This window comes from Crocodylus siamensis, chromosome 2, assembly GCF_052110815.1.
Source record: "Crocodylus siamensis isolate JL-2025a chromosome 2, ASM5211081v1, whole genome shotgun sequence".
In the NCBI taxonomy this organism is placed as follows: domain Eukaryota; kingdom Metazoa; phylum Chordata; order Crocodylia; family Crocodylidae; genus Crocodylus; species Crocodylus siamensis.
The window spans coordinates 186,114,781-186,127,342 of record NC_143396.1 but is presented as its reverse complement, the minus strand read 5'-3'; the positions used below and the strand labels follow the sequence as shown (position 1 = coordinate 186,127,342).

The 12,562-nt window shown below is 41.7% G+C and overlaps 1 protein-coding gene across 5 annotated transcripts in view; it reads right to left on the bottom strand.

Annotated features, from left to right (window-relative positions):
• Positions 1–12,562, bottom strand: part of PLEKHA7 (pleckstrin homology domain containing A7) — a 332,850-nt gene that overhangs the window by 36,300 nt on the left and 283,988 nt on the right. For 4 of the 5 annotated variants that reach the window (XM_090032588.1, XM_090032590.1, XM_090032589.1 and 1 more), the window contains 3 exons: positions 9,793–10,315; positions 7,792–7,878; positions 2,233–2,286 (listed from right to left, as the gene is read on the bottom strand). In XM_090032588.1, coding sequence (XP_089888714.1) covers positions 2,233–2,286; positions 7,792–7,878; positions 9,793–10,315 — 664 coding nt within the window. Of the gene's footprint in view, positions 1–2,232; positions 2,287–7,273; positions 7,394–7,791; positions 7,879–9,792; positions 10,316–12,562 lie in introns of all 5 variants that reach the window. The other variant, XM_090032592.1, reaches the window with a different exon arrangement.

Sequence of the window (12,562 nt, the reverse complement as noted above, 5' to 3'; positions counted from 1 at the left end):
AGATACAGACAGTTTACAGACTAATTGGTAAAAAGTATCAACCAAGTTTAAGGTGCCCAACTTGAAATACCTACAACTCTATTCTTCAGAAAATTTAGTGGTTTCACTGTTACTTATGTTCCAAACATGGCTCCCCCTGACTTGCAAGTATTTGGCATTCTGCAAAGCTGGCCTCCCCTACTTAAATTGGATGCTAGGAAATGAGGATCGCATGATTCGTAACAAAGAGAGGAAGCTTTGATTTGAGTGATTTAAGTGATTTGTTCAATATCACATAGGAACTCTGGTCGAGGTGGGGATAGAATCCAGTGCTCCAGGGCAGCATTCCAATAAGAGCATCCTTTCTCTTTCTGCAGTGCATTTTTTCCATAGTGTCTTGCTGAAAAATAGCTGAACCCTTTAACCTAATGAACTTTAAAACATATCTGCTTGAATGGTTGGTTTGGAAAGTTATAAACAACTGAAGAAGTTTTAAAACGGGGATCACTGATCAATCTTAACTACAGGTAGTGCTACAAACTTCACCGCATATAGCATGATGGGAGAGTGTTCATCAGCAGGTTACACGGAGCTTCTCATACTGGCTGCCCACATGCAGCTCCCACTGACAGCCAAGAAGCTATCTACACACAAACAATGGGGGTAATTAGGCTTCAGATTTTATTCTATTTTCAGACTTATTTATAGTTTATATACAGTGGGCATGTCTACACATTCATTCATGTGCAGTAGTTACTGCACATTTAGTTTAGTACTTGCTTAATGAAGTACTAACTAAATGCTCAGTAACTACAGTTACGGTTACAGATGTCTTTTGAAATAGATTTGCTAAAACCTGGCTTTCAGAAATCTAATTTGTTTTCAATTACCTGCGCTGCAAAGTGGATGTCTATTTTATTTTAGACATAGATTTTAATAGCTAGGGTTATAATGTTTCAGTGAACATCTGGAATAAATATAACATGATATCGACAACTTGACACAACCAAAAATTTGAGATCTGTCTTGGGGAAGATGTGTCAATTAATTCAACTCACCACTGGATGCCACTATTGCTTGACACAAATGTTAGTGCAGTATTTCACTGGCAATGAAAAACTTGATTTTAAGAGAAGGAAGAACCTATAAAATAATTTTTTATAGGCTGAACCTGGAAATTTTTATCAAATAAAATACCAGGTATGAGGGACAAAAATGGATACTCATGAATTAAAGTGAGCCCTCCACAGTGTAGAACATTTTTAACAGAAATGAAAAAAAAATCCTTATATTGTTAAGGATGTGAATGCAAACTCTAACCAGCATGAGTAACATCTGGACCTATTTTTCAGATTCACACTGTTCTTCGTTGTACTAGTGCAGGATGTTTCTGACCAGCAAACTGCTTAGTCATGTCATGAAATGGTTAGGAAAGCATCTCTTCACTTTTAAATGAACCAACAAGAATAATCTACGGAAGCAGCCAACAGGTTCTGCTTGGAGCTCTGTCTAATCTTTGGTAGTGAGTTATTTATTTGATTTATATGCCACCCTATCTAAAGAAGGTTCATGGATGCTTACAATAAAGCTCACGAGGTATTTATACTTCATTCATTATGGTAGAAAAGCAGATAAGTGGTTGGCAATCTGCTACATTTCATGGGATGAATAGCTTGAAGAAGACAACTATAGTTTTGGATCTACCAAAATGCGAGTAAAGCACTACCACATTAATAATATGTATGCAACACATGTTTCCAAATGTTCAACACATCACCCACTAAAAATAAAAACATGATAAATGTGTTTAGAATGTCAATATTATAGCCATAGGCACCTCTTTTCTGATAATAATAAAGGGAAAAACAGGTTAAATAAATTTTGTCTTTTAACTCCAAAGATTCAGCTTTAAACTTATTACTACCATAATGCTGTAATAGGGAAATATTTTCAATTAATTTTGCTGGTTTTTTAAACCTTCAAAATAGAATTTATTACTTGGCTCTGTTTTCAAGTTAAACTACAAAGAATGTAATGCAACAAGCAAATTTTCTAATTGTATAGTTTCATTTTATAATTAGTTCTCTCAAAACACTTTCAATTCCAGCAATATTCAAAGTATATCAAAGAAGAATTCAACATTCTAGATTCTCAATAGGAAAGGGTTGTGAATGTGACAGCTAGAAAGAACACATGCAGAAGACTGATGGTATGAAAAATACCGGAAATATTATTCCTATAATTATGCCCTACCTTTAGATCCAGATATTCCAAATCTTTCTTCAGCTGGAGGTAGGTATCATCAGCCTTCATTTAAGCATACAGGGGGAAAAAAAACAAAAACAAAAAAACAATGCTATGTATTCTAATCCTTACTTCTCAAATACTGGAAACTTTGCATTAAGTGAATATATAAGTGAGAAAGAAAAGTCGCAAGTAGGAGGGATAGAATAAGCACATTTGCCTCACCAGCACATTGCTGCTTATGGTTAAATATAAAATGGGCAAAGTGTGTTCACAGAGAGCTTTACTACCTCTTACCCACTCTCCAAACAGAAATCTGACATTCCCCACCCATCCTTATATAATATGCAGAGCTAAAAAAACAGGTATGGCTTAAATGATTTTCTTAGGCATGACACAACATATTTGGCCAATACTGTATCTACTCACATTCTACCTGTACCTTTCCCTCAAAATCAGCCCTTCAAAATTAGGGTGCATATCTTAAGCAGGGAAATTGATTTTCTGAGCTGTAATGGAAGAATGGAAGCACAGATGGTAGCTGTAACACCTGCTATACTTCTCTCCCTGCTGGCCCCAGAGGCAAGGGACAGAAGTTGCACATAACGCAGTTTAAGTGATCAAAAACTGGTTTAAACCTGTAACAGAATAGAAGTTCAGTGCACTTAAACCACATTTAAAATGGCCAAGACCAGCTGGCTGGGTGTAGTATCAGACTTAACTCACAGAATCACAGAAAAGTAGGGCTGGAAGGCACCTCTGGGGGTCATCTAGTCCAAGCCCCTGCTCAGAGAAGGACCATCCTCAACAACACCATTCCAGCCAGCACTTTGTCAAGCCAGGACTTAAACACTTCCAAGGATGGAGATTCCAGCACTACTTTAAGCAACCTTCCAGTGCTTCACCACCCTCCTAGTGAGAAAGTTCTTCCTAAATATAAAACCCACACACACTTAGGTTGTGTATGGCCAAGTGTGTACTTACGGTTGTCGTGTGTGTGGGTTTTTTGGTGAGGGCAAGATGGCCCCTGTTGTTCTGGCCAAGCGCTCCGCATGTGGAAATTTGAGGTCTTGCATTTGGGCAAAATATGTAAAATCCTCTGGCCTGATTGGCCAGGGGGAACAAAGACTTTTCATACAAACTGGTTAAGAGAGACTGGAGCGTGGCACTCCCTGACTGGACAGGGCCATGGGGATGTTATCTGGGGGGATACAAGGTGAGTTAGGCTGGTTTGGGGAGGTGGAGAAGTTGCTAGGGGCTGCTGAAGAGTAAAGTCTCATCCAAGGGAGAAGGAATCTGTAGATAGCAAAAGAAGAAACTCGGGGGGGGGGGGAACCCCCTCCCTCCCCCTTTTCTTCTCCCTTTTCTGAGGGTTTAAGGGATTAATACCAGAGAGTAGGATATTGGCTCCTTGGGTTGGGTTGGCTGGCTAGGAATTAAGCCTGGCAGTTTTAAACAGGGTTGAAACCTGGGCATTTCTAATTCTGCTAGCTTTGAGCTGGGGTTGCAGTTTGCAACTTTCTACTCCCAGTGGAGCTGAGTGACCCAAACTACCTGCAGCCCAGGCCCAGAGTGTAGGCCTGGCTTTCCCCTTTGTTTCTTTTGATGGTCCTTTGCTCCAGTCAGGCTCTGTGGTTGGGTCAGCTGTAGCCAGTAATCAACCTGGCTCCCTTTTGAGTTTGTCCTGCAGTTTTCATTTCAGCAGGCCATCTTATCCCTCCCAGAAGTTTGGGGGGTGCATGCTGGCTGGAGCTATAGTCACCCCCTTCACCCCCCCTCCCCAAAGATCAGCACTCTACCATTTCTCCAGGAATAACAGAGCTCCTTCCAACACAGAAGTGCCTAAAGGGGACAGGGGAAGTTAAGCCCCCACTGCAGGCTCCAACCAGCCCTGTGCCAGGCAGCACCCAGCTGGGGGTCTAGTGCCAGGCCAGGTGGGTATGTTTTCCCCCCTCACTGCCTCCTCAGGCAGCTTGGAGGCTGAGCAAGCAAGCGTGGTTGAGGGACTCAGGCCTGGTTCCCAGCTCCAGGTGGGCAGGTGGAGTAAAGCCCACACTACAGGCTTCCCCCCCTGCGCTCAGTAGTACTCGGCTAGGGGTCCAGTGCCAGGCCAGGGGGGTGAGTTTTCCGCCCTCCACCTTTTAGGCTGGCTGATGGTGGCAGGGGCAATGCACATAGGTGACATCATGGGGGGGCATGGAGGGGCAATATCCCTTCCAGTTTTTCGCACTGTCAGCAGGGTGTGGGGCATGGGGCTAGAGCCTGGCAGGATGTGGTCAGTTCAGCTTCCCAATGGCTTGCAGCGTAAGCTCAGTGGGGCCAGGCTCTTCCAGCTTTGGTACTGGGCCAGCTGGAAATGGCACCTTCTGCAAGAGTGTGGCAGCTTCGCTCTGCCCCACCTTCAGCCCCTCAACAGGGATGGCTGGGGACAGCTTGTGTTCCGGCTCCACATCCGCAGAAGAGGAGGAAAGCCCTATGTGAGGTTCTCTTGTGCCCGCCTCAGCCCCCACCCACCTTCCAGTGAGCTCCTGGTGTCCCTAGTTTGTTTTGTCACCCACAAGGGAAGAGATACGGCTGCTTTTCAGAGGTGGGTGGCAGGAGGCTCCCAGAGACTACCTGGTGGTTCCCCAATGAGCGAACTCAGGCAACCCCAGGCACTGAAGCCAGCAGTGGCTGCAGCTGGGACAGACCAAGACGTTTGGGTCTGAACTTTGCAGCTTCAGGCTTACCCAGGTAAACAAGCGAGCTCCCCAGCCAGCCCTGCTCCAGCTATTGTCAGCCCTGCCACTTAGATTAGTGCCGGACTTCTTTATTTATTTGATTACTTTCCCTCCCTCCCTCCCTCCCATCCCTCACACCCTTCTCCACTGCTTGCCCTGTCCCCACAGCCTCCATCTCTGAGTCAGTCCCAGTCATTGCTACCCTGCAGCTTTGGCAGTGCTCCTCGAGTGCCAGCTCTAATGTGCCTAAGTGTTTGCATAGGGATGGGGGGCAAAGAAGGTTGCCATGGCTGGGCTGTGCAGGGAGGGTGTGGAAGGAGACAGTCCAGAGGGCTGGGATGAAACAGCAGCTACTGCCCCAGGTGGCTTGGAGTCTGAGAAGGGGTGTGGCTGGGGGACTGAAGCCCAGCTCCAGGTAAGTAGAGGAAGTAAAGCCCCCACTGTGGACTTCCCTCCCTTGCGACCCAGCTGGGGGTCAGTGCCGGGGGGTGGGAATTGTCCCAGTGTCTGGGAACCCCCCCTCCCTCCCCCATTTCTTCCCCCTTTTCTGAGGTTTTAAGTGATTAATACCAGAGAGTAGGATATTGGCTCCTTGGGTTGGGTTGGCCGGCTAGGAATTAAGCCAGGTCAGTGCCAGGCCAGGGGTTGTGTTCCTCCCCCACACCCTAAAGTCTAATACTAAGTCTGTACACTGTAGCTTTTGGTGATGCTGCAGAGTGTTTTCAACCTCTCTGGTTAGGACTAAAACGGGACTCTGGAAACATATTTTCATCATCATTCTGCCTTGCCAAAATAAGACGCATGTTTTATTTGTGGGGCATGTGGCATGCAAGAAAATATGGCATATTCAAAGTCGGATACTTTATGGAAAAAACATTAACTCATGGGCTGACAACCTACATCATATGCCCCTCTGACAAAATACTTTTTGCCTAAACTGATGTCAATCAGGTATCAAAATGAACTTTTTCACTACATAACAAATGTTTTTGGTACAATTTCCCCCCATGTTTTGAATGTGCTTTCCTTCATTTGAGAGTCAGAAAATAAGCCATGACTAACATTAAATAAATGTTCATTTTGAGAGCAAGCTTAACTTTTTCTGTTTTTGTGTCCAATTTCAATACCTATTCCTTTCTATTAAGTAGATGTTGCCAGTGTTGTCTTATAATTATGTATAGTCATAATACTCTTGATATGCTTTTACCGTAGTTACCTGAGGAAAAGCACATAGTCACGACAGAAAATATTTTTTGTCATTTACAACACAAGTGTTTTCAACAAATGGTAAAGCAAACTATAACTAGTGCAAATATTTTGTTAATTGCCCAAAATATTTGGAACTTTGTTGTTAACATAATCATTTTGGATTCTGGACTCATTAAATTGCATAAAGAAATCCAAACTATTGTTTTCAAGTTGAGAGTCCAACTTTTGAGCCAGTGAAAATGGTCATTTGAAAACAATTTCTTCTAGCAAATCAATACATAATACTGATGGTTCTTAACAAACATTTGCTTAACATTGCTCTGGCATTCAACACAGACTGCAACAGAGAAAGGGATCACCTTAATGTATTAGCTGAAAACTCTACAGTCCCTAGTTTTGAACAGAAAGGATACCCACAGGTACAGCCCAGTCCATTTTACTGCAACTGTTCTGCAGGTGGAGTAAGTGAGGAGGAATGGTTAAACTTAAAAGAATTTAGAAACATTTTTAGGGCTTTAAAAGTGGTGACCGCTTTAAAACAGAGCCATTATGTTTTGTTTCCAGTTGCCTAGATGGTTACACTTCTGAGAATGTTACAAATCTAACAGCTGATCAAGAGGTATTATAACTGCATCTCTGTCTCATCTCCAATGTATAAGCTTTACAGTGGTACCGTTATTGACCTACGATGGCTACTATTAATGACTAACAAAACAAAAGGAAAAACAAACTTAAGAGCTATTCTTCAGTTACAAAACTGATACAGTCATGAGCTGCCATGAATATTTGAGCATGCTGAAAATAGTCAAATAGTGAAAAGAATTGTTTTGCTTCAATCAGAGTAAAAAATCTAACATATTTTTCAGGGGCAGCATTCTCAGAAGTACTATCAAAGCAAAATAATATTGAAAAGCTATGAAACCAAATGCAATAGCACCCCACAGCTTAAAATGCTTACCATTTACAGCAAGTACAATAGCAAAGAAAAAACCACAAATGATTCAGGAATCATAAAATACCAAAGAATGGGCAAGAAAGCACAGACTCAAGCATGTCACTAATGAAGCATTTGCAGAGTCACAAAATGTCATACAGCACAGACGAGCCAATCAGCAGCTGACCTGATAGGTGGAATTAGTTGGCAAGTGCTGCAGTAATTGGGCGATTGTGTAATTTCGTATACTAGCCAACTTAGCCTGATGTCTCCTTAATCGAATGAGAAGCAATGTTAGCTCTTCAGGCTGCAGGTATTTAGACACATTGTAAAGAGGAAATTAGCAGTCTTCAGGAAGAGTCACTGTAATTACATTCTTCACCTCAGCGCCCAGAAAGCATTTACTTGACATGACAATTATTCCATTAACTTTGCATTTGGTCAAACAAACAGCAAAAGATGAGGTTTTCCCAGGACACTGTATTTTAGTAATAAGACAAGAACGTCAGAGACAATGCCTGCTCCTGCCCACACTGTTTCCATCAGCAAAATTCCCACCGACTGTATGGGAGCTAGGTTTGGTTCACACTGAAGCTTAAGTTCAAATTACTGGGGATTCAAATCACAGTTCATGAAAAAATACGGTGACTCAGGAATAGAAATGTTAAAGTGAGGGGAAAGAAAATGAATAACATTTCAACTTACCGACTTGCCGTGTAAACTGGGAGCACTTACAGTGTGGGTCATATAGCCCATAGCAGGCATGGATCGTCTGTCAATATGTGCAGAACTCTGTAACAAGTGGAGAAGCCCGTCAAAATTGTGTATCTTGCCTCAGGTAGGAATTATGTTCCTTCAGTTACTGTACTTGACTGGTATTTGGGAGGTTTGACTTGTATACAGGGATTATATGACAGTCTTCTAGTCAGATTTTGAAAAGTGTCTAAATCAGTGCAAGTTTTCACAATTTTGAGGAATACAGATCCTATTATGATAAAGACTATAAATAAACAACCAAGGATTTAGGAACTGACATACCAGATCAAACCTGGATGTATCTACAAGTGCAATTAAGTTGTAGTTCACACTGAATTTTACTGCTCCCAGGCACTGGGTTTACATGTGCGCCCAGGACCACAGCACATTGAACTGTGTTGGAGCAGCCCCGGCTGGCAAGAGGGTTCCAGAGGGGTCAGCCTGCCAGCCTGGGGCTGTTCCCACCTGGCTCAATGTGCTGCAGAGGGGCTGGCTGGGGCATGAGGGTGCCCCAATGTGGGGCTAGCTGGCAGGGCAGCCTCCACACTGAATATGGGGGCTGCCCATGTTCAGTTAGCCCCTGATGCCATGCCAGCTAGCCCCACACTGAAGCACCCTCATGCCCTAGCCAGCCCTGACAATATCTACATGTGTATCGTGGTGCACTAAATAACACTGCTGCAGGATAGTCCATCAGTCCTAACTTGTGTCTACAAATACTAACTTACAGCAGAGTTAATTATTTTCCTGTGGTCAAATAGGGCCACATGTGCAGCTGCTTAGACTTTACTGTGGAGCTAATTAGGCAATTCTTCAGTAAACATCTAACGTAGTTGCACCACCTATGAACATATTTAGTACATCTCTCAAGCAGTGACCAGTATGACATACTATAGAGAAAGGTACAAAACACTTCCACTTTGCCCGCCTTTCACTTTGATTAGCTGCTTTTCACTTGGTACTGCTTTCACTTTGATTAGCTCCTGAGAGTGCTCTGCTCTGTCCTTCTCAGAGACCTAAAATGGTGGCCAGTGAATGAGACCAGTTAGCAAATGTTTCTTGAAAACTTGGACTGGAATCTCTGTTCACAGGGCCCAAAAGGAGAGGGACTAACTAGCAAACCACAGCTTCCTTCTGAAGGAAGAGCTTCAGACAAATTTCTTTAACTTTCTGAGTTTGAGTTGATAAGGAGTGTGTTGCCTGGGGTCACATCTATATTTGAGGCGGTGGCAATGTGTAGGGGGTGCACATGCATTGCCTGTGCACCCCATCAGGCTGTGCTATCTGTTTAGCCAGCAAATATGCACCTGCAGTAGAACCTAGGCAGACAAAGAATAACTTCCTTGTTACTCTGGATGTGCTAGCTTGAATTTTTTCTACAAACATATATATTAATGTTACAGGAGAGAACTATTGGACAATTTGTTTCACCAAAAAATAAACTTGTATTTATCTATTTAATAAGTAAGAAATACCATTGAAATGTGAATGGAGAAGATATGTGAGAAACATTATTTAAAGTAATATATCATTTCCCCATTAATCTACTATGAGAACATCCAGTACATGTGTAGACAGATACCCATGCCCTATTTATTGTATGCATATATAAACATCTGTATTAAAGAAATATTACAACATTTTTAAATAAGACATTCCATTAAAACTGCAGAGTAAGAACATTCCAAATTGACTTGGTCTGCCTTTCTAGAACCACCCAATTATTCTTTGCAAAACAACAAAAATTAATAAATCTGGGATGAAAGGAAGAAAATATTGACTCTGGAGCAAAAAATATTGTTCATTATTATGTTTACTTTTAGTGCTCGTATGATACTCTATTGCCATGGTTAAGAGTACAGATAAAATGCCTACACTAGTTAGATAAATTAATGTTTGAATGTTTAATATGATGTACATTGTAATTTAAGTTATATAAGATATATATACCTTCACAGCATGATTATGGATCTTCCTTGGTGAGCCGGCAAAAGGAACGTCTACAGTCTGTCTCTCATCAGATGGTTTAACTGTAACCCTTTCTGCAGGAGTATGTGGTCTCCTTAGTGGTAAATTTTTTGGTGGTCCTGGTGGAGGGATATCTGATGGAGATGGAGGGACAGAAATTGATCGTGGAACATCCAGGGAACTTTTTGATTTACTGCGGTCAGCAAAGTCTGAAGAAACTCCATAAACTGGGGCAGTAGGACTGCCATGTTTAAACTGCTGTCTCTGTTGCCACTCATATAGCTGCCATACAGTACCATCCTTATTAGCTTTCCTCTCCTCCTGTGACATCTTCAAGTGGCTAACCCGGTCCTGGGCATATTTGTAGTCACTTGGCAAATCGCGATTTGGTGGAGGAGAGCTCCCTGAAGGCTGCCTGGTATTCTTTGGCAAGGTATGATAATTTTCAGGAAAGGACACAGATTGACTGGGACCTTGACGAGTAAGAGTCTGATCAGAAGCATGACTGTATGGGGAAAAAAAAAAGATCTTGTTTTAAAGAAATGAGCATTTATCAAGAGGACCGGTCAAAGGAAAAATATTCCTCTTTCTAATTCACTTTACCTAAGGATCCTTTTTGTAGTGATTATGCAACTATGCAAAGAAAAGAAAGGTGCTCTTAAAGCCTGCCCCACAGGAACAAATTTACTACTTACACATTAAGATTGTGACAGTCTGGTAAGGATTTTATTTCTGACAAATATTTGAAAACTACAACAATTTCATTCTTTGATTCATTTTTTGAGCAGCTTGGCCTCAGTACAACAGAACTAGCACCAAAGGAATATGCTACTTTACCTCTCTATTTAGAGCAACTAGAAAGTAAAGAGTGCAAAGAATGGAGTTAGAATTGTGTTCATTATTAACAGCAAATACTTTAATATTCAGTATTGTTTTATTTTTTGTTAACAAGTACCCTGCTCTCCACTAGGTGGTATAATTTGCTGCCTGACAACAGTGCCATTTATTCATTTACAAAAGAAACTGCATCTGAAAAATCAGAGTGCAAGAAGAAAACTAATCATATAGAATGAGCAACTGTTAATTGGAACATTTAGGTGGAAAATAGATAATTTATTATCAGTTCCTCTAAATACGATCACTTGTGCAGACGGTTTTAGTCCTTCGGAGTTACTTGTTATACCTTGTCTTTTTTTTATCCAAAACAGCAAAAGGAGCTTAGAAGGGAACTCATGTAGTTTTCCTATGAAAAAACCATGCCATTTCCTGACTTGAGTATAATGCCTACAAAGTCACTTAAACTGCAGAAATTAAGCTATATACCTGCCAGCAGATTTAACATGTGGCTGGCAGCAAGAGCTGTTTTGATACATTAGGTACATTTAGCTCCCTTTCCAGCTTCAAAGCATTTGATTTCATGAAGACTTTCCACAGCCTGTAACACAAAAAACATATTTGCCTAAGTTTCGATTCTATATTTAGCCATTTGCTTTTTGTCCTTTTAGTTACTTGATACACTTGAGTCTATTGATTCAATGTCTGCAGTTAGTACCACTACTTATTCGGCAAGGTCTTCTGCAGAGTAAGTTTAAAAACCCACCATCATTACCCACTTTGCCTGATCTACTTTCAATAAAGAGAAAGAGACTTGGTGGTATGGGAAAGAAAAGAAAGCATAAAATTGAACAAAGTATTTTATGAAGCTCCCAAGATATATAGGAGGGACTAAAAAAAAAAGCGGGGGGGGGGGGAGAGAGGAAGACAAAGTAGATACCAATAACTGTTGATCTTAATGAGTTGGTTCTGTATAATTGTACCTGGAGCTTCAGAACTGCCTTAAAAATCTATGCTCATTTCAGAAGCATATGAATTCTCACAAAAAATCTGTATCATTGCCCTATGCTAACAGACTACACATCCCAACCATCTGTTTCTCTTCTCATACCACAGTCCCAGGGCATCTTTACATGTGCTCCACAGTTGGGTGGGGTGAAGAGGGGCTGTTTTAAACAGGAATCCATAGTGTTAAAAACATTCTCTCAGGAGCTATTCTAATTAAATCACCTGCAGCATTTTGTGTATTTAGTGTCCCACACTTCAAAATGGCAGAGGGGGCGCTTTAACTAAAACTTGTTCAATGAGCTTTAGTTAAAGTACTCCCTCTGCCATTTTGAAATGTGGTGACACTGAATACACGTGATTTCCAGGCTGCTGGAGCGTTCTAATTAGAACACTCCAGCAGACTTGATTAATCGAGTCTGCTTAATCTGCTTGATCAAGCAGCCTTGATTAATTGAGTCTTCTCCATCGTGTTCTAATGAGAATGCATTGGAGCAGGTGTTGGGCACATGTATAGCTGCCCCTACTTTTACACAGAACTCTGTAGTAGAAGGGAAGCTAGTACAAAAGTGATTGTCAATGACCAACAGTTACTAGTTAGGTAACCTCTTTTGACACTGGCGTGCTCTGTGCATTTCTGCTAGCAGACCATTAGGAAACATTGTTCTGCCAGGTGAGTTGGGGGGAGCTTTAATTAAATGGGGACTACACCATTTTCCTCAACTGGGCATTGGAGCATAATGTTAGTCCAAAAAAAGGTGTAAGGTAAAACTAGGCACCCAACTCCAAGTTGCTGCTCTGCATAACTCCAGCAGGGAAACTTGCCTACAGCACAATTCTGATGCTGTGGGGGCTTTTCTAGTGTCAGTGAGGCAAATGAGTAGGCTTTTCAACCATATAAAACCAGCTTAAT